The sequence below is a fragment of the Ruditapes philippinarum genome, unplaced genomic scaffold (genome assembly GCF_026571515.1).
Source record: "Ruditapes philippinarum isolate M1 unplaced genomic scaffold, ASM2657151v2 ctg3743_1_1_1_1, whole genome shotgun sequence".
Taxonomy (NCBI): Eukaryota; Metazoa; Mollusca; class Bivalvia; order Venerida; family Veneridae; genus Ruditapes; species Ruditapes philippinarum.
In genome coordinates, this window is record NW_026864805.1 from 1,085 (window position 1) to 25,645 (window position 24,561).

The following is a 24,561-nucleotide window of genomic DNA, read 5'->3' on the forward strand; positions in this document are numbered from 1 at the left end:
AGTGCGCGAAAAATATCCCGTTCTGTGGGGTCTTTGTTTTTGAAAAATTTTTGGGTTGGCCATATTGACCCCCTTTAAAAATTTCCCATTTTGGGGTTTCAAAGCACTTTGGGGCCCCAACCCCAAAGTGCTTTTTAATTTTTGGGGCCCGACCCCAAAAGTGCGTTAGACTTTGGGGCCCAAATTTTCGACCCCCAAATTTGCTTTTAAACAGGTTTACATATGCTTTTTTAAAATCGGGGGAAAAACCAACCGACTTTGGGGTCAAAAAAATTAAATTTCATTTTTTGTTTAAATAATATATTGAAACCCAAAAACCCCAAGGGTAAAAAAAAAAAAATAAAGGGGTTTTAAAAATAGACACAAAAAGGGCCCCCCTAAATTTATAGAAAGAATAATAGGGTTTTAAAGGGTTTTAAATTAGTAAGTGGGGAAAATTTTTCCCCAAAATTTAAATCCCAAATAAAAAAATTTGTTGATTTTTTTAAGCAAAAAATACTTTTTCTCAAATTTTTCCATTTTTTTAAAAAAGGGAATGTACCCCTTTTTATTAATTTCCATTTTTTTTTTAGCTAAATGCATTTTTTTCCCCCCTTTTTTTAAATTTAAAATTTATAAATTTTTTATAAAAAAATATAAATAGTCTTGCATCAGAAAAGGTAAAAATTCTGGGAAATTTTTAGAAAGACTTTTTCAGAAAAAAAAATTCCCTTTGAAATAGGGTTGAAAGAGCCATTTTTTTTTAAGCTAAATGGGGACAAAAAACCCAAAACCCTTAAACCGCGGGGGTTTTTTAAAAAATAACTTTTTAAAAAGGGCCTTTTAGGGGTTTTTAACTTGTTTTTCTTAAAACCCCTTTTTTATTTTAAATGTTTTTCCCTATTTTTATAAAAAAATACAAAATTGGGCCCAATTCCCTGAACCCATTTTTTTTTCCTTTAGTTTCTTTTTTCCAAGGGATGAGTAAAAGTTATAGTGAAATTAGTATTTTTATAGGGAAGTAAAATATTACAGTGTTTTGAAAAAAAATTTTTACATTTACCCGCTAATTTTTTCCCAATAAAAAGGGCATCAAAAAACATTTCTTCAGATACCATTATTTTAAAACTTTTTTTGCCCCTTTCTAAAAAAAGAAAGAAAGTTTTCCCCTTTTAAAAAACCCTTTGGTGGACGTTAAAAAAATACCAAAGTTTGTTGAAAAAGTTTTAAATAATGTTTTTGTAAAAATCACTATTTAAAATCCAAATCAAAAAAAACTTAAATTGTTTTCAGGGGAAAATTTGCAATAAAATTTAATTTTATAGTTTTTTGGGAAAAAAATTTTAACTCCCAAATTTTATTTCATTCCAAGAAATTTAAAAGGGGGCCCTCAATATGGCCCCAAAAAAGTTTCAAGTAAATGACCGAAAACGGGAATTTTTGGGAAAGCATCTTTTTTTTCGGGAAATAAAATTTTTCTGTTACTAGAGAAATTTTGAAGGGTTTGGCAAAAAAGGGGGGGGAAATTTTTTTTTTTTTTGTTTATTTTTTTTTTTTTTTCGTACATTTTTTTTTTGTTTGTCGTACATTTTTTTTTTTAGTTTTAAAATACTTTTCCCTTTTTCTATTTTTGGGCCATACATATTTTTTTTAGTTTGAATAAATTTTTTTAATTTTTATTTTGCATAAAATATTCTTTTTTTTTGCAAAAAGTATTTTTTTATTTTTTTGTACATATTTTTTTTTTTGTTTTTTCGTGCATATTTTTACATAAAGGGCCATTTTCAAAGTAAAAGGTTTGGAAAATTTAAAACCATTTTTTAAAAACCATTTTCAAAACCACTTTCCCCATTTTAAAATTTAAACCAGTACCCCATTTGGAAAATGCCATTTGAAAAATAAAAAAATTTTCTTTTTGGGGGTTTTATCAAAAAAATAAAAACAAAAATTTTAGAAAATTATATAAATTTTACAGTCCCGGGAACCCCAAAAGGGAAGGGTTTCCCTCACGCCCTCGATGGGGGTTAATTTTTAAAAAATCCTTCAGGGGGTTTTGGGAAAAATAAGGAGGCGGAATAAACCCCAAGTCTTTTTTTTTTAAACCTTAGGTGGGGGACCCCCGGGCCCTTTTGAGCCCGGCCACACACCTGTAAATAAAAAGTTCGGGCACTTTTACCCTGGTTTGTGTTTTAAAGAATTGACCTAATTTTTATAATTCTAAAATTTCAGGGGGGGGGGGTTTTGAGTGGGGGCATTTTCCCTTTGGAATAATAATTTGATAAACCAATAAAACCCCCCTTTTTTCCAAATAGCCACAAATATGTAGTATATAATAAAAAAAACCAAAAATTTAAAAATACATATTATAAAAAATGGGCCAAAAAGGGGTGGGCCCCAAAACCCAAGATTTGGGCCCGGCCGAAAACGACTGAGCAGTTTCCCAAAAAATGGGCAGAAATGGGGCCCAAACCCTGTTGGGGTAGTTTTTTACTCCAATGGGTGTTTTTTGGGAAATTTTTAAGGGGTGTTTTTTATTGGCTAAAATAAAGTAGAAAACAAAATAAAAATTAAAGTACGGAAAAAAAAAAAATAAAAAATGAAAGAAAAATAAAAATAAATATGTATCAAAACTGAAAAAAAAATATGTATGCCCAAAATAAAAAACAAAAAAAAATTTCAAATGTCCTTTTTTTGCCACCGTAAATTTTTTTATTTTGAAAACCAATTTTTTTGATATTTTAAATGGTAAAAAAAATGAAACTTTATCACTTAAGATCCCTAAATTTTTGCCGCCATCCCTTTAACTCCACCCCAAAAAAAATTTCCCAAAGTCCCAAAAAATTTGAAAAATTTAAATCAAGGGACTTTAGTATTTTAAGAAAAACCAGATGAAAACCCTTTTTGACCCCCTTTTTAAACCCCAAAATTTCGTTTAAAATTTTAGCAAAAATTAACGCACTTTGGGGGGAATTTTTTTGATTTTTTACCCCAAAAGTGCGTTTTGGGCCCCAAAATGCGGTGGCCCCAAGTTTTTAAAGGGACTTTGGGGGCGAACCCCCCAAATGCGTTTTAAACCCCAAAATTGGGGGTTTTTTACAGAGCCCCATTTTAAATATTTTTGTGAAAAAGAAAAAAAAGGGAGTTTTAAAATTTTTTTCCAAAAAAACTATTTAAAAAAAAACTCTATTGGGAATGTTCTGGTGAAAAATCAAATTTTTGATCCCGGGTATAAAAAAGTGGGGGTTTTTTCAAAAAAAATTTTTTTAACTTATCAACAAAAATTAAAAGGGTTTTTTTTTAAACTCCGTGACAACCCTTCGCCAGAGGCTTTTTTTTAAGGGGAAATCTTACATAAATTTTTTAGAAAGAAAAAATGGGGAAATTTTTAAAGTTAAAAAAATGGGATTTTAAAATGTAAGATCTTGTTAAATTGGGGAAAAAAGTGCGATAAAAGGGGAAATTATTGTCAAAAAAAAAGTTAAAACACTTTTACTTCCCCTAAAAAAATACTAATTTATATAACTGTACTCAAACAATTTTCCAAAAAAACAACAGAAAAAAAAAGGGTGGTTTCCGGGAATTGGCCCAAAGGGGTATTTTCCTTTGGGTAAAAAAAAAAAAAAAAAAAAAAATAGAAGAAAAATAAAATAAAAATCTTTTTTTAAAAAAAAACAAATAAAAACATAATGAGTTTAAAAGGGTTTTTTTTAAAACCCCCGGGGGGATCGATACCCAAATCCCCTTATACCCCCCGTGAGAATTTTTCATTAAATTCTGAAGCTCCCCTCTTAAAGTGCGACTACTTAAATAGTTGATATTTTTGTAATTGCCCTTACGGACCCTTACTCTTAAAAACCGCATCTACACCAGTCAAGTTTCTTATATTCACATTTAGCTAAAAAATGGCTTTTCAACATATTATCAGGCCCATTTTTTACTGAAAATTTTTACTAAGATTTCCCAAAATTTTTACTTTTGTCTATGCTAAGCTATCATATTTTATAAAAAATTGGAAATAAAAAAAGGGAAAATAATGCATTTCTAAAAAAAATGGAGTTAATGAAAATGTACATTCTTTTAAAATAAAAGGGGGAAAATTTTAGAAAAATATTTTAAGCTTAATAATTGATACAAATTCTTTATTTGGTGATTTATTTGGTGAAATTCTTCACTTTTTATAAGCCATTTAAATCCCCCATTGATTGACTTAATTCAGGGCATATGTTTGTGCTATTTAAAACCCTTTATTTTTTTTTTACCATTGGCTTTTCTAAATATAAATTTAAAAGATTTTAAAGAACATTAATTTTTTTATGACCCCAAAAATGCGGTCGTTTTTCTGATGTTAAAAAAAAACATATGTACTGTTTAACGCAAACTTTTTTGGGTGAAAAATTGGACCCCCAAAGTACGTAAGCACTTTGGGGGCGGCCCCAAAAATGCGTTTTACCCCCAAATGCGGTGTTCATGCTTTTTGACAGATTTTGACAAAAACAATGCTGACAGAATATAATTCATTTTAAATAGAGACAGTATTAAAGAAGAATCCTTCTAGATGACAACACAACATATTTCAATGAATTTCATTAACGGTATCCGTTGTGAAAGACTTACGAACGTCTACAATGGTCTAAGTAGATTTTATAACATAATTTTAACATAACAAATAAATGATAGTGCACGTGTACATTTTTACATAAATAAAATAGTTATAATACTTGCAGTGTGATGTACACTCGTATATTGAAAGTATTCATTTTTACGGAAGCGTATCAGGGCCTACAGTTGGTGAGATGTTTTGCGCTAAGTCGACTTATTTTTATTCGTATTGATAAGATGTTTTTGCATTTCTCAATAAAATGAACTGACAAAGATGAGAAGTTTTTAGGCATTGCAACTGCATTTTCTCTTATGCTTAAGTTTTTTGTCTCTTTTGACCCAAAAAACCTTTTTGAAAATTCCTTTTATTTTTAAAACTTTTTCTGAAAAATTTTTGTAAGACGCAAAGAAGTTCTCGCATTGACAAAATGGCTCACGTAATTCCCCAAAAATCTTTTTTTCAAGATTAAAAAACCCCCTTGGGAAATTATTTAAATTTTTTTTCATTAAGTCCCTTTATGGAAAGTTTTATGTATTACTATTAATCATAACGTCTTCATGAAATGATTTTGGTCAAAACGAGAAGAAACAAGTTGACATGACGTGAAACTTTTAGATAAGTGGAGGCCCTGATAAGCATCCGTACATTTTTACATAAATAACAATAATACTTGTACGTGTGATGAAAGCATTACCTTCCGCTAAAATTGAAAAGTTATTCATTTTTACATAAATAAAACAATACTTTTTATAGTGTGATGCATACTCTGTAAATTGAAAGTATTCATTTTTAATTAAAATTTAACAAATAATTTATAGTGTTGTAAGCATACTCGTAAAACTTGAAAGTATTTCACACATTTTTACCCATAAAAAAACAATAATATTTACTAGTCTACCGTTGAAAGCATACTCGTAAATTTGAAAAGTTTCATTTTTACATAAATAACAATAATAATCTAGTATTGAAGCATACTCGTAATTGAAAATATTTCATTTACCATAAATTTAACAATTAATACTTGTAGTGTGACAGCATACTCGTAAATGAAAGTAATTCATTTTTACATAAAGTAACAATAAAAATACTTTGTAGAGTGATGCATACTTCGTAAATTTTTGAAAGTATTCATTTTTTTTACATAAATAAACAATAATATTTATAGTGTGAAGCATACTCGTTAAATTGAAAGTATTCATTTTTACCCATAAATAACAACATAATATTTAGTGTGGAAGCATACTCGTAAATTGAAAGTATTTTATTTTACATATAAAATAACAATAATATTATTTAGTGTCTGTGAAGCATACTCGGTAAATTGAAGTATTCATTTTTACATAAATAAACAAAATACTTGTAGTCACTGTGAAGCATTACTCCGATCCCTCGTACATTTTAATTACTTTAAAGTTTTTCATTTTTACCACCATAAATAACAAAATAAATTTATAGGTGGTGAAGCATATCTTTGTAAATTGAAAGTATTCAATACATAATGAACAATAATATTTATATTTTGGGTTTTTTGAAGCCATTACTCGTTAAATTTTCAAAGTATTTTCAATTTTTACAAATAATAACAATAAATATTTGTTAGGTCGTGAAGGGCATCAATACGTAAATTGAAAGTATAACATAGCATTTTTTACCATAAAAAACAAAAATTACTTGTTGTGAAGCATAAAATTTGTAAAATTTTTGGTATATTGAAAGTTTTTATTTTTAACATAAAAAACAAAAAAATCAAGCATTTTAAAAACCAAAAGTTGAACATTTCAATTTTAAACCCAAAGTCCAAAAACTACAATGGGACAATTTATTACCAATTTTCATTTTTTAAAGTCAATACTCAATGTAAAAAATTTCTGAAAATTAAAAATCCAAAAAATACAATTTTTACAAATACCAAATTTTATACTAAAGGGCAATACCTACAAAATTACTAATACTAAATTTTCCCTGAAAAAATTAAGTCAAATACAAGGAAGTACACCCATCAAACCCCCATAAATTAAAAAGTCCAAAATTATACATTGTTTCAAAACAATTTCATACAAAGTCAATACTAAAAATTTTTACAACAATACAATTTCATACTAAAAGTCATAATAAAATTACTGTTTTCCCAACATACCAATTTCATACTAAAGTCAATAATACAATGTTACAACATACATTTCCATACTAAAGTTCAATACTACAATTGTACAAACATTTACAATTTTCATACTTAACAGTTCCCAATACTACAAATGCTAACATACAATTCATACTAATGAGTCTAACACTACAATGTAAAACAACATACAATTTCTACTAAAGTGTCAATACTACAACAGTACAAAATTACAATTTCATACATCAAAAAGGTCAATAATACAATGTACCCAACATTACAATTTTCATACTAAAGTCCAATAATACAATTACAACATACAATTTCATACTGAAAGTCAATACTACAATTATAACTACATACATTCATACTAAAAGGTCAATACTTAACCAAATGTACAACACAAATTTTTTTACTATGGGGTCAAATACTACCTGTACAAACATACAATTTCAAAAGTTTAAAACTACTGTTAAAAACATTAAAATTCCAAAAACTAACGTCCAAAAACTACAATAAATTTCTACTTTAAAATCAAATACAAAAGTACAAATACAATTTTTATACTAAGTCCCAAAAATCAATTTTTACAACTAAATTTCTACAAAGTTCCCAAAACCCACAAAAGTAAAAATACAAATTTTTAAATAACGTCCAAAAAATACCCCCCGACAACATTTCCCAATTTTAAAACCTAAAGTAAAAAACTACAATGGTTTCCCAAATAAAATTTTAAACTAAACCCCCTTTTAAAAAATGTACTAAAATTTCAATTTCCTACTAAAAGTCAATAAAACAAAGTAAAAACTCCCCCAAATTTTTAAAAAACTAATCTTTAAAACTTAAATTTTACTACCCTACCCCCTTTTTTTACTAAAAGTCCAAAAAATACCCAAAGGGCAAACATTTCCCAATTTTTATATTAAAATCAATAAACAATGTACAACATACCAAATTTCAACTAAAAATCAAATTTCCCAAAACCTTTTACAACCATTAATTTCAAAACTTTAAAATCATACCTACAAAATGTAAACATACAATTTCAACTAAGTCAATAAAAACAATTTAAACATTACCAAATTTTATTAAATAAAGTCAAATTTTTACAATGTTTAAACCCCTAACAATTTTTTATACCCAAACCTTTAATTTCAATGGTTTAAAACCCCTACAAAATTTTTATAAAGGTTATACCTAAATGTAAACATCCAAATTTCATACTAAAGTTATTAAAAATGTACTACATCCTTTCATTCTAAAAATTTAATAATACAATGTACACCTAAAAATTTATACTAACGTAAATACTACAATGTTTTCCCAATACAAATTTTATACCTTAAGGGCAATAATTTCAAAGTAACAAAATACAAATTTTATACCTAAAAGTCATAATAAACAATGTCAAATTTCAATTTCTACCCAAAGGTCCCAAAACCCCCTTAAAAGTAAAACTAAAATTTTTATACTAAAGTTTTAATAATAACCCAAAAGTTATTTAATACAATTTCATTAAAACTACCCCAAAAGTACAACAAAAACATTCATTTCTAAAGTCAATAATAAAAATTTTTAAAAACCCTAAATTTTCCCAAAATAAGTTTTAATAAATAATCAATGTACAACATACAATTTCATACTAAAGTCAATAATACAATGTACAACATACAATTTCATACTAAAGTCAATACTACAATGTACAACATACAATTTCATACTAAAGTCAATACTACAATGTACAACATACAATTTCATACTAACGTCAATACTACAATGTACAACATACAATTTCATACTAAAGTCAATAATACAATGTACAACATACAATTTCATACTAAAGTCAATACTACAATGTACAACATACAATTTCATACTAACGTCAATACTACAAATGTACAAAACATACAATTTCATACTAACGTCAATTACTACAATTTGTACAACATACAATTTCATTACTAAACGTCAATACTACAATGGTACAGACATACATTTTCATACTAATGTCAATACTACATGTACAACATTACAATTTCATACTAAAGTCAATAATACAATGTATAACATTACAATTTCATACTAAAGTCAATACTACAATGTAAACATACAATTTCATACTAAAGTCAATACTACAATGTAACTACATACAATTTCATACTAAAGTCAATACTGTACTACAATGTACTACATACAATTTCATACTAAAGTCAATAACTTACAATGTACAAACATACAATTTCATACTAAAGTCAATACTACAATGTACTACATACAATTTCATACTAAAAGTTCAATACTACAATGTACAACATACAAAAAATTTCAAAACTAAAAAATCAATACTACAATGTTCAACTTTGTTTCCCCCCTTTGTCTTTTCTTCCCCCCCCCCAAATTTTTCTTTTGGCCCCCCAAAATCTTTTTTTGTCACCATTTTTAAATTTGACCCTGGATGCTTACTTTGCTTTTTTTTTGCTAAAATCTCCCAAACCCACCTTGGCTTTTTTCCCGGGCTTTTGGAAAAAATTCAACTTTAAAATGAACCAGGCCACATGAAAATGATTAAAATAATGGGAAGGGAATTATTAAAGGGGGGGCCCATTTACAAATTAAACTAACCTAAAAAACAAAAAAAAAGCTCCTTTCAGGGGGGGCCCAATTTTTGAAAGGTATAAAGATACCCCCTTTTTTTTTCCCTCAATTTTTTTTTCAATACGTTTCCCTTTTTAAATTTATGCGAAGTTTAAAAAATTATTTCGCTAGTTTGTTGGTTTTAAAAACTATTTTTCTTCCCCTTTGAGTCCAAAAAACGAACCCAGATTTATATACGTGGAAATGAAATTTAAAACTTTTCATTTTTTTTATATATGCTGGGTATAATTTTTGGAAATCTTTAACCCCTGTTCAAGGAAAATAAAGAAATTTTTCGTTTTTTGAAAAAGAAAATTTACCCCTTTCCCTCGAGTTTCACTTTTTGTTACGTGGAAACTAAATATGCGCCAGTTGTGTTTTTTAAAAAACAAGAAGATTTTGATATTTTTGTTCATGGAATATGTAAACAGGTTCGTCAAATATTCAAAACCTTCAGATAGAATAATGTATTTTTAGTGCATTATGTTTGGCATTAGAACAACGAAGAAGTTGGCAAGTGCGGAAACCTATCTCAAATAGTTTCACTCGAAACTTAAAATGTATTTTTATCTGTTTATGTATCTATTAAATTTATTTGTCACTTTCACCAACAATTATCAAATTAGTTTAACATGCACGGAATAATGTAAATTGTTAAAATTCAAACTTATGAAAGATAATGATTTTGTTTCAGCAGAAAACCAAGGTCCCAGTTTCTACAAAAAATGTGCTGCGCTCTAATTTCGTATCTGAAATATATTCACATTTTATTTGTTTTTTTTTTGTTTTGGGTTTTTTTGGTTTTGTTCTTCTTTTTTGGGGTACTTTTTGGGTTCTGGGGTGGGGGGATGGTGGCGACTTGGAAGTTTTGTGCGTGTGCCCAAACGGGGTGTTGTCGGACTTTTGGTGTGTCGGCCTGTTTGCTAAAAAGTGTACGCCCAAAAGGTGCGTTTTTTGTGTGGCTTTTTGTTCCCCGATGTCACATTTGTCGCTCGGTTTAAAACTAAAGGGTTGGGTTTTAAACCAATTTAGAGGGGGGACATCGCGACAAAAGCGTTTTGTAAGACAACGCGCCCTTTGACGTGCTTCGTATATTTCAGGACCCACAAAACGACAGTTTTCGACATCGGCCGTTTGGCGCTTTGGGCGTGTTTGTCCCCTAGCTACAAGAGAGGGAAAGGCCCATAAGATATTTATTGTCGTATCGACAACGCAACGCGCAATGTACCAAATCAGCCACCATACATAGGCGACACTAATTTGTTACAATAATAATGTGGACGCTGACTGATATTTTTATTGATTTTTGTGGTGTAGTATTTAGAAAATAAACTGACATTTTAGAACATGTCTAAAAGTACGGACTCGTTAAAGGGCCTTCATGATGTGTAAGTCGACTGATTTTAATTCGAATTAATTAGAAGTTTTTAACACAAATCAATAATTTTATTTACAAGGATTAAAAAAACGTTTATTTCGCCGAACATTTTCTCGATACAGTATGCTTGAAGTTTTTATTTATGCGAAAAATGTATTTTATTTTATGTCTTTTTTGTAAAACATTTGTCTTTTGACAAAAATCGCCTTGGATGAAAAAACTTCAATCATTTTGAGAAAAGTGACCAAGACGTTACAAAAATGATCTAGACTTCGTGAATAAAATGAACTGATTTGTGTTAAATAATCTAAAATCGAACAAAAAATCAGTAGGCTTACACCTAATGATCGCCACTAAATGGAGACCCTTTAACGTTTCCGTACTAAAGGAATCAACCAATCGACAATAATTTGAACGTTTCAGGAAGTGGAAAAAAGTCGACATAAACGTATAGATCCTAAAGGGAGCTGGCTAACATTTGTAAATCGTTTAGGAGATAGCAAGCCAGACAGACGGAAACGAAAAAAGAAAAGAAAGAGGAAAAGTAATAATATATTGGTGAGTTTCTAGCATTAGTCTTTATTCGAGATATACCGGGACGTCTATATGTACCATTACCTAGAAGATGCATTTGTAGCTACAGTGGTACCTTTTTCTAGATGTACTAATATCTTTATTATCATTTTAGTGGCAAGAGCCAAGTTAATGAATATACTTCAGAATCTTATATGCAAAGGGTAATAGAATCGAACCAAACTACGCGGAATTAAGACGTTCTTATATCGGACATAGACGTACATTGTGCTGAAATGCTTTTTTTATAGTAACACGAATTTATTTAAAACCATTAACGAATTAAACAATGTTAAGTTATTGCTTTTAATCTTGCAATATGTAATTTCGGTTTCATAAAGAAAAATATAATGATATTTCTAATTTGATTTCCTTATAGTTATCAAATCTCTTCAATATTAGGATATTATTTGGTTGTTGTCTTACTTGCATTTTGAAAGTACTGGTTTAAACTGATGAATACTTTTGACACTAACAAAACTTTTTATACTTAATTTATTGATATGTTAAGGCAAAATAAACTGGTTGATAAACGTAAAAGTACTTCTACAAGACTCCGGCTTCCACGATATCATTTTATTTTGTGACTCGATCATCAATCTTCCGTATTTCTTAGAATTATTTTAAATCCGTCTGAAAGATGTATGCATTTCACAATGGAGAGCATGCGTGTGGCAATGCTATTCAAGGGAATTCAAGATTTTTGTTATCTTACTTGATTTTAGACTGCATGCCCTCACAATTAAGACTCTCATCTTTTAGTTTCATATAAAACAGGAGAGACATAGATATATTAGTAGAGAGGACAGATGTGTTTAATTTGTTAAAGAAATGACTTGAAAGATGAATAACGTTTTGTACTTGTTTATGTGTGATGCTTATTTATGATTTGAAAGATGAATAACATTTTGTACTTGTATGTGTGTGATGCTTATAACTGACCAGGAAGATGAATATCATTTTGTAGTTGTATGTATGTGACGTTTATTTATGATTTGGAAGATGAATATCATTTTGTACTTGTATGTATGTTTTGGAAGATGAATATGAATTTTTACTTGTATGTATGTGATGCTTATAACTGACTTGAAAGATGAATAACGTTTTGTACTTGTTTATGTGTGATGCTTATTTATGATTTGAAAGATGAATATCATTTTGTACTTGTATTTATGTGATGTTTATTTTTGACTTATTATTATTATTGTGTTTAAATCCATGTTTGCTAGAAAGCGAAAATAAACCTCTCCTTCATAGACTTTCTATTTTTATTTTGAAGACTTTTCAACTCAGAGATTCTTACACAAATATTCCAATTTTAATGTAATTCTACAAACACGAGTGTTTACTCTCTCATGTAACAAATTATATTCATTTATACATAACTTTTAAGTCAACGGCTATTCATAATATCCAAAACATAAATAAAGAGTATATATGAAATAAAGCATATCCTTTTAATCGTATTTTAAATACAATTTAAGACTATATATATTTTTTTATTAATTATCAGTTAGGACCCCCGGGCCCGGCAGGACCTCCCGGACCTCCAGGTCCAGCAGGCAGAAGTGTTTCAAAAGAAGAAATCATTGCCGGTCTAGAGCATCTGATAAAAGGTTTGTTAAACTTAAACTTAATTTATCTCCAACGAATTCTCGGGTCATGACTGCGATTCCCAAAATGACACCAGTACTGGTTAGTTGACAGTGATTAATATAAGTTGCAAGAACATGTTTTACAATCGAGCTTGAATAGATTTGTTTTTTTTTAAATTAAACTATCGAATTTTGTAAGTTTGTTTTACATATACAAGTCAGGAAAAATAGTTATGATACCAATTACTTTATAAGTAAATAAGATCGATGCTCACACACGCGCACACACGCGCGCGCGCACACACACAGAGGTGGGCTTACATGGCGAGGTGAGTGTAGGTATTGGTAGGTTTACCCTCACTTTGTATTGGCTAAAACAACACATTCACCTCGCCATGTAAAGTATACCAGCCCACCTATCTGTGTGTGTGCGTGCGCGCGCCGTGTGTGTGTGCGTGCATCACAGCAATACAACATTTAAACAGTTTTATAGAATGAATGTCATATTACAACGGGTGGACTCAAATTGCACGGAGGGATAACTGACATTAAACCAAGAGTATTGTTTTGTAAACGACGTAAATTTATTAAACGTTTGTGAATCGTTCAAATAATTCGCGTTCTTTCACTACATCCTTTAAAAAAACAAAACAACAAAAAACTTATCTTTGTTGTACTTTATATTATAGAAGAAGCCACTAGAAGAGCACAACAGATGTTAGCTGACATGGTGAGTGAAAATTTGGTGAGTGATACGCCTTTTACCTGAACTTTTTTGCTACAGATGTTTTTATGGCAATGAGGGCAATTAAAGTGATTTAGTATTTTATATGGAAGTCAATATACCACTTTGTTTAACCTTTGTTACCCTTATGACAGCCATTTTCACGTTCATTACTATTAGCATCCAACAAACTCTTGTACCATTACTTAAAGCGGCCTTCAGTTTTTTCAAAAGGTTAACTATATAATTTTTTAGATCGATCGTTTCATATAATTGTCAAATCAAAAGAATTTAGGTGTAAAAAAAAGCCTATAAAATAATAAACAATAATGAAACCCCGCGGTACAGGTCCGCTCTATTTTTAGAAACAAAGGTCACTATGGAATACTTAGTTTGAAACAGCACATCTAGTGTCTACAAAAACCAGCTCGTATCTATCTTTAACACATTCTGTCAAGCTCTTGATGTTGGTAAAAAAAGTTCGCGCCGTCTTCTGTGATTTTTCTAAGGCGTTTGATCGAGTATGGCATCGAGGTCTACTGTATAAATTGAAGTTGACTGGTATAGCAGATCAATTACTTGATTGGTTCCGGAGAGGAAACAGAGAGTCGTACTTCCTGGAGCCCAAACTCCGCGCACCGGTTACGCTACGGCCATCTAATCCTGTAAGGGGAGATCACTGCGTAGGAGATTGCCTGGAGCCGTTTCATATTATCAATATTTCTTCTGGTGTTCCCACAAGGCTCCAACCTTGGTCCTCTTCTTTTTCTTGTCTATATCAATGATATTGTTTGTGATATAAATTCCAATTTTACACTATTAGCCGATGATACAAGCCTGTATATAGTTGTGGAAAATATCCGTCAACAGCTGCGAATATTTTGAATGATGATCTGAAGAAAGTCAATAATTAGGGGGGGGGGGGGGTGGCGGTGGAATGGCATGTTACTTTCAACCAAAATAAAACTGAATCATTATAAGCCTATCCACCCCCTCTTGCAATGAACGGTACTCAAATACCTGAAGTCACAACGCACAAACATCTTGGTGGCATATTGATACAATCAAAGCAAAAGCATGGGAATGAGTCAACGATATGAGAAAATTAAAATTTATTCTTGAGAAAGTATCTATATTACGTTTATAAGGCCACTTCTTGAACACTCAGATTTCGTATGGGATAACATAACAGAATAATACCCTTCTTTTGCTTTCTTGGGCTTTGTTTCGTGTATTTCTTTATTATATGCTATAATAACTAAAGCATATTTTCACAAGGAAACACATCACTGTATTATTTATAAAGAAATCATTTTAAATTGGCTAATACTTGGTTAATAAAAGATTTATTTCTTGTAAGGATCTAAAAACAGGACCTACACTTTCCATTATATCACAGTGACCCTCTCCATTCTGATCTCTTTTTTTCTGTTTTGTCTATTTATCTTTTATTCTCCCATGCCGAGGAATTATTTAAATTTGATATAGGCGTTGCATTTTATACACTTTACATGTTCAGCTCCTCTTTATGATCCTTTACAAATTACGTCATACGTAGTAGTTACTTATCATATTCTTGTTAATTTATGAAAGGAATTAAATGCAGATACAATGAAAGTACTACTAATGAATTGTAATTACAAAAACTATATATGTTGTTACTAAAATAAATTATTGAAATGTTTTTACAGAAGAGAGTTTCATATCAACTTTAAACTTTCTACTCAATCCTGAATGCTATTTATATATTGTAATTATGTCCGTTAATATTGAAGAAGAAATAATTATTGTTTAAACCAAACAGCACGTCATTGTTTTACCAACAAAAAATAAAAACTGAAGGCCGCTTTAAACCTTATGATACTCATGTTTGCCCTCTCAAAATAAGGAGAGAAAAATGTTTCTGAGACATAATGTGCCTTTAAAAGTTTCTATTATGCCATGTTGCTTTGACAAACAAATGTTCTGGAATTATATACGCCAGGCTTTGGTCGAAAAATGAGCAAAAAGTACATGTACAGATGTTATCGTGCGACTATCAGAATATTAACATGGGTGTTTATAGAACAACTCTGTAAAACATATAAAGAAATTTATCCTTGATTGCTTCTTTTACTATAGTCTAAAAAGTAAACATAAACAAATATAATGTTGCAGTGTTAGAATGGTTAAACAAATTTATCTAATATATTATGGTTTATTTTAGACTCCGTTTAATGGAAGCTCAACAATTGTCAAACAACCTGGTTTAACACCACCAATATTAGTTATTCCAAGAATTTATGCTGGATTTTCACTTCGTCTTGGTTCCAAAACAAAAGTAGACAGGAAATCATTTAGGGAAATCAAATCATTTCAGCAGGTAATTTTCCTGTATTCGTTGTCTAATATATGTTTATGTTCGTTAGTAAAAAAAATAAAATGCTACCCTAGCAGCATCTTTTCATTTTGTTGCCATAAACACAAATTTTCGCCATTACGTATATGTTAGTGTTCATCCGTGCTGTTCTACAGAAATTAGAAACTTTGACGGGAGCGATAGCGACAGGAGAATGTTTCTAATTTCTGTAGAACAGCTACGGATGAATACTAACATATTTAGTGACAAACTTTATTTGGCCTCATAATCACTCACTTTATTACGTCACTGTGCCGTTCTATGAAGTACTATTTAAAATAGAAGTCGACTATGAACGGAATTCGATATAGTATCGACTTTTGTTCTTCTATGAAAATTAACGCACAGAATTTTTAAGAAATACAGCGTTTTCATTGGATGACAAATAAAGTTGGACACTAAATTTGATTAGTTATTTACATTTAAACAAAAAAATTGAAGTGAAAATGTTGAAAATAATGCACTGGTGAGAAACGTTCAAAATTGTTTGACGTGTCTAGTCTTCATCAAGCCAGAATATTTAAGAATATTTATGAAATACAGCGTTTTCATTGGATGACAAATAAAGTTAGACACTAATTAACTATGTATATGTTAGTGTTCATCCGTGCTGTTCTACAGAAATTAGAACTTCGACGGGAGCGATAGCGACAGGAGAATGTTTCTAATTTCTGTAGAACAGCTACGGATGAATACTTACATATTTAGTGTCAAACTTTGTGTCCAGCTTTATTTGTCATCCAATGAAAACGCTGTATTTTTGTGCGTTAATTTTCATAGAAGAACAAAAGTCGCATACTATTTTTCGAATTTCCCTTCAAAAGTCGACTTCATTTTTTATTTATAAATTTTTCCTTCCCAAAAATTTTAACCGCCAAAAGTGACGTAATAAAGTGAATGATAATGAGGCCAAAAAAAGCTTGACACTAAGTATGTTAGTATTCATCCGTAGATGTCGCTCCCGTCGAAGTTTCTAATTTCTGTAGAACAGCACGGATGAACACTAACATATACATAGTGACGTAAACCATCGGTTTACGTTCAACGCAGGTTCCATTTACCGTGTTGTTGTTCTGCTACGGATTATTGATAGAATTTCAAGCTTCAGTGGTAATTTTCACGATTTCGAGAACAAACATGGCGTTGTCCATATAGCCGACAGGTAAACTGACAAAACAATCTTGCCCATTAAAAATTGACTATTATTTCAAGTTAATTTGTTAAAATTTACTTCAAATATTTTTTTTCTAACAAAAATCAACAATTTGTTTAACTTCCACGGTATTTTGATACTTTTTCTAATGCCTATGAAAATAGCTTTCTCGGGAAATCCGAATTATAAAGAAGGCGAAACATATACGGTCGTCATCAGATCTACATAAAAGAAATAAGTAGATCTGAACCTAAGTCAGATTGATACCATAGGTATATTTTTAAAAGATCATTAGGCTTAGACTGCGCCTCGTATGAAATCCATATTTACATTTGTACATATTTCATTATATATTTTTTAATTACTATAGATAAACGTCATTAGAATTCTGAAATGTAAATGCTTCCATCTTTCCAGTAATACGAACTTCATAAATCACCTTCACTGGACTTCACCCTCTATTGTTGTATAGCCTTCACCACATACAAGCTAATTTGAAGCGTGTATTCTTATTACGTCCGTCAAGTGGTATACAGTTTCAAGTATTTTGTGTCATACCATGCGCTTCATTAACGCGCCTTTTGTGTATTTTCACAACCTATATTCTATAAATATAATGTACATTTGTACATGTATTGTGAGCATCTTTGCCGACTAATGAATCATTTATTTATAAATGTCATTGAGAAAATGCTTTAGACTTAACGGTCAGTAAAAAAAAAACATCAGGTAAAACAAGTATGTAGAGGCAACAAATATATGCATCAATTTTTGACATTAATAATAATAACGTTACATGTACATGTATATACAACATGTTTACCGAGTTTTGTGGGCTGTCACGAGAATGAACTCAGTCCTTAAATCAGTACTTCTTTGACAACTTCATATGACTGTTTATATTATATTGTATATTATTATATATCGTATCTAACCTATCATATCATATAGTATTATATTCTATGGAATTACTATCTCTATCTCCCCAATCCCTATACTCAGTAACAATAATTGAATGACAATGATAGTTAAAAAATAACCATAGAACTTTTGTAACATTAATTCAATATAAATTTTCTCTGTTTCATGTAGCCTTTTGGCGGAGGAGGGTTCCAACGAGGGGAGGCATTTAACGCGAAGGAAGGGCGTTTCTTTCCTCCAATGGACGGTATATACCAGTTCACAGTAAACTTACAACTAAGAATACGCACAAAAAGAAAGTTGACAGATCGTCTAAAGACAGATGAAAATATAAGAATTATAATCTGCATTGACTCATTATGTCAGACAAACACGTAAGTTTAATTCATGCAAAAAGTTTGCTTTACCTGCTTTGAGGATAATAAATTTATGTAAATACACTGTGATGATAATACATTTATGTAAATACAGTGTGATGATAGTACATTTATGTAATAACAGTGTGATGATAATACATTTATGTAAATACAGTGTGATGATAGTACATTTATGTAAATACAGTGTGATGATAAAACATTTATGTAAATACACTGTGATGATAATACAGGTATATAATACACTGTGATAATAATACATTTATGTAAATACAGTGTGATGATAAAACATTTATGTAAATACACTGTGATGATAGTACATTTATGTAAATACAGTGTGATGATAATACATTTATATAAATACACTGTGATGATAATACAGGAATATAAATACACTGTGATAATAATACATTTATGTAAATACACTGTGATGATAATACATTTATGTAAATACAGTGTGATGATAATACATTTATGTAAATACAGTGTGATGATAATTCATTTATGTAAATACAGTGTGATGATAATTCATTTATGTAAATACAGTGTGATGATAATACATTTATGTAAATACAGTGTGATGATAATTCATTTATGTAAATACAGTGTGATGATAGTACATTTATGTAAATACAGTGTGATGATAAAACATTTATGTAAATACACTGTGATGATAATACAGGTATATAATACACTGTGATAATAATACATTTATGTAAATACAGTGTGATGATAATTCATTTATGTTAATACACTGTGATGATAATTCATTTATGTAAATACACTGTGATGATAATACATTTATGTAAATACAGTGTGATGATAATACATTTATGTAAATACACTGTGATGATAATACAGGTATATAAATACACTGTGATAATAATACATTTATGTAAATACAATGTGATGATAATACATTTATGTAAATACAGTGTGATGATAGTACACTTATGTAAATACAGTGTGATGATAGTACAGGTATATAAATACAGTGTGATGATAATACATTTATGTAAATACAATGTGATGATAATACATTTAGGTAAATACACTGTGATGATAATGCAGGTATATAAATACACTGTGATGATAATACATTTATGTAAATACAGTGTGATGATAGTACATTTATGTAAATACAGTGTGATGATAGTACAGGTAATTTAAATACACTGTGATGATAATACATTTATGTAAATACACTGTGATGATAATACAGGTATATAAATACACTGTGATGATAATACATTTATGTAAATACACTGTGATGATAATGCAGGTATATAAATACACTGTGATGATAATACATTTATGTAAATACAGTGTGATGATAATACATTTATGTAAATACACTGTGATGATAATACAGGTATATAAATACACTGTGATAATAATACATTTATGTAAATACAGTGTGATGATAATACATTTATGTAAATACAGTGTGATGATAGTACATTTATGTAAATACAGTGTGATGATAATACATTTATGTAAATACACTGTGATGATAATACAGGAATATAAATACACTGTGCTAATAATAAATTTATGTAAATACACTGTGATGATAATACAGGTATATAAATACACTGTGATGATAATACATTTATGTAAATACAGTGTGATGATAATTCATTTATGTAAATACAGTGTGATGATAATTCATTTATGTAAATACAGTGTGATGATAATACATTTATGTAAATACAGTGTGATGATAATTCATTTATGTAAATACAGTGTGATGATAGTACATTTATGTAAATACAGTGTGATGATAATACATTTATGTAAATACACTGTGATGATAATACAGGTATATAAATACACTGTGATGATAATACATTTATGTAAATACAGTGTGATGATAATTCATTTATGTTAATACACTGTGATGATAATTCATTTATGTAAATACACTGTGATGATAATACATTTATGTAAATACAGTGTGAAGATAATACATTTATGTAAATACACTGTGATGATAATACAGGTATATAAATACACTGTGATAATAATACATTTATGTAAATACAATGTGATGATAATACATTTATGTAAATACAGTGTGATGATAGTACACTTATGTAAATACAGTGTGATGATAGTACAGGTATATAAATACAGTGTGATGATAATACATTTATGTAAATACAATGTGATGATAATACATTTAGGTAAATACACTGTGATGATAATGCAGGTATATAAATACACTGTGATGATAATACATTTATGTAAATACAGTGTGATGATAGTACATTTATGTAAATACAGTGTGATGATAGTACAGGTATTTAAATACACTGTGATGATAATACATTTATGTAAATACACTGTGATGATAATACAGGTATATAAATACACTGTGATAATAATACATTTATGTAAATACACTGTGATGATAATACAGGTATATAAATACACTGTGATAATAATACATTTATGTAAATACAGTGTGATGATAATACATTTATGTAAATACACTGTGATGATAATACAGGTATATAAATACACTGTGATGATAATACATTTATGTAAATACACTGTGATGATAATGCAGGTATATAAATACACTGTGATGATAATACATTTATGTAAATACAGTGTGATGATAATACATTTATGTAAATACACTGTGATAATAATACATTTATGTAAATACACTGTGATAAATATACAGGTATATAAATACACTGTGATCATAATACATTTATGTAAATACACTGTGATGATAATACAGGTATATCAATACACTGCTATGACATTACATGTATAAAATACACTGTGATTATTATACATGTAACATGTATATAGATACACTGTGATGACGTTACATGTATAAAATACACTGTGATTATTATACATGTAACATGTATACAATTACACTGTGATGGCATTACATGTATATAATACACAGTGATTATTATACATGTAACATGTATATAATTACACTGTGATGGCATTACATGTATATAATACACTGTGATGATAATACAGGTATATTAATACACTGCTATGACATTACATGTATAAAATACACTGTGATTATTATACATGTAACATGTATATAATTACACTGTGATGACGTTACATGTATAAAATACACTGTGATTATTATACATGTAACATGTATACAATTACACTGTGATGGCATTACATGTATATAATACACTGTGATTTTTATACATGTAACATGTATATAGATACACTGTGATGACATTACATGTATTAAATACACTGTGATTATTATGCATGTAACATGTATATAATTACACTGTGATGACATTACATGTATAAAATACACTGTGATTATTATACATGTAACATGTATATAATTACACTGTGATGACATTACATGTATAAAATACACTGTGATTATTATACATGTAACATGTATATAATTACACTGTGATGACATTACATGTATATAATACACTGTGATTATTATACATGTTACATGTATATAGATACACTGTGATGACATTACACTGTGATGATAATATATGTTTATAAATACATTGTAAAATTAAACTTATAAACATGTATAGATACGCTATGTTATGTTATGTTATGATGTTATGTTATGATGTTATGTTAAGTTATATTCTGTTATGCTAAGTTATGTTATGTTATGATGTTATGTAATGTTATGATAAGTTATGTTAAGTTATGTTATGATGTTATGTTATGTGTTTTCGTTTTGTTTTACAATTTTTGACGGAGGTTATTTTTTTGAATATGCCATTATCATTTACCATCGTATTGGGCCTTCTCGTATGTATATATATTTATATTTTTTTGTACAAGTTTGTTATGAAATATTTGTAATATTTTCAGGTCCATTGAAACTATCACGGGTGTAAATATTGACAATAAAATGCTGACATCGAGTGTCACAGGACTTTTACTGTTAAAGGTAAAAATATCACTTTTATAATATTGCACACATCATCACATGTTGCCGGACATTATGTAGATTTTTTTATCAACTTGAACACTTTTCATGTATAAATCACAAGTTGTTTTGAGATACACTTTTTATTTAAACAAACAAACAAACAAACAACAACACAAAATGTTTTGAAAATAACTACATAGCGGTATCGTGTATATTGTTTTAATTAACTGTGAAAACATATGAATATTTATGTTGTTCCTTTAAACAAACCATATTTATATACCTCAGCCATAATGAAAATAACACATTTGTGCAGAAAAACATTGTAGTTAAAATTGAAATGTTTATTTTGTTTTCAGGAGAAACAATACGTGTCACTTTATGTAGACAATTCATGCTCTTACACAGTGCTTGCGCTGGCTGGCTCCGAGTTCTCGGGTATTTTGCTTGGTACATAGAAATGTGTGTGTTAGTTACAGGAACCAGTACAAGTGAAATATTCATGACGGAATAGGTGGTTGGGTTTATCAAATAACATTTACACCAGAACAAACTAAAATAAAGGTTTTAACTGAAGCTATACTTGAGTTTTCTTTTCTTCACTGTCTTTATTAAAAGTAAATTCGTTTTGCTTTCATTTAAAAGTCTCTTTGTTTTGTTGTTATTTTGAACGAAGGGGAAAAACATTTTGACATGCTATAAACAAAAGTGACGTGTATATAATATTTCCAAACCTATAAACAAATGCAAAAACATCTGAATACGAGAAAATTCATTTTATATTTTATAAATATCAAAGTTTAAATAGATAATTTGATGTGCTTTGCTATTTTCAAGGTAAGGATAGGCAGGTGTCAACATCTGTTTGTGAAGTTATGGGCTTGATTTATATACTAGATCAGAAATCAGGTGGCATTTTACTTAATAAGAAAAGTGTGATGTATAATTACTGGTTACCATATTACTATTTGTGGAAAAATTGACGTTCATAACACCGTTTTTGTTACGATGTTTATTTAATATCACAAGATGAAAAAACATGTATAGAAATCTGATAAATGTAGGTACAAAAATTTTTTGTATTGAATGTTTACTTTGATAACTAAATCAGCATCCAATTATTTTCCGTTAGACTAATAAAGCAACTCATTAGACGAATATCAAGCAGCATGAGATGACGTTATTTTTTCAGATTCGGAGTGAAACGTGACAGCTAATCCTTGTCGCTTTCATGAAAAAAAAAATTTATATATATACTTCTGATGATAAAAGTATGTAATTAAGGAATTAATGAACTTATCATGACAAGTTCTATCAGCTGATATTTACTATTAGCAAATAAAATGTTTGATTAGACTATCCTTCCATTATGTTTTTTTTTCTTTATGTTAAATTGTCTTTTATCGATCAACCTCTTTTAAAATTATATGAACATATGATTGAAGCATGAGTAAATTGCTTACGTAAAATCAGTAACTTTTTCTATTTTAAGAACGTTGTAAGATATAGTTTGTTTTATATAAAACAAAAGTAAATAATACACGGTGAAGTTGGTTGTTTGAATATCGAGATAAGCAAATCCGGGTTGGGGGCAGTCCCAGTACAAGAAATGTCCCAGTACAAAACTCACGGTGATAGGGCGTTTACCGCAACGTCAAAATACCATACATCTGACCGAGACACCGTATATTCTGTCATACAGAAAACAGATGATAATTTAACCGAAACAACGTAAAAATAACGAATTTTTCATTCCATCGAATGTGTCGTTTAATTGGAAGCTTATTACTCTTTACTACATGCAAATTGCTTCACTAAGTCAAAATAGTGAAAACAGTTGGGGCATTCTGTGAAAAATATTGTACTGGGATATTTGCTTTGAGTGCGAAATATAACGACTTCTAGTCCGTTTAGCTCAAATGACTGATAGAAATGCAATATAGATATGTACATTATTGTCTTATAAACATGTAACACCACTTTAATAACCGGTTTTTTGGATATCTGATATGATTTTCATGTTTCCACGTGTGTACTTTAGGCACTGTACAACTTGAACAATAGTAAGATGTGGGCACCGCACTTAACGTCCTTAAATCGCCGCACATTTTTTGTTGTTTTTTCCAGTAACGTCGATCGACAAGAGATATTAACATGTGGCGTTTATGCATTTGAAGAAATTCCCAGTACAAAATCTGTCCTG

General features: G+C 29.3%; 1 protein-coding gene across 1 annotated transcript; it reads left to right on the forward strand.

The window, feature by feature from the left end:
* The first annotated feature begins 10,679 nt into the window (after window positions 1-10,679).
* On the forward strand, window positions 10,680-22,934 carry LOC132726876 (adipolin-like). The gene is made up of 8 exons (XM_060712282.1): window positions 10,680-10,720; window positions 11,124-11,268; window positions 12,797-12,899; window positions 13,568-13,623; window positions 15,809-15,964; window positions 18,246-18,448; window positions 22,298-22,376; window positions 22,718-22,934. The coding sequence occupies exons 1-8, from the start codon at window positions 10,680-10,682 to the stop codon at window positions 22,814-22,816; spliced, it is 882 nt and encodes a 293-aa protein (XP_060568265.1). The 3' UTR covers window positions 22,817-22,934.
* Window positions 22,935-24,561: the final 1,627 nt, after the last annotated feature.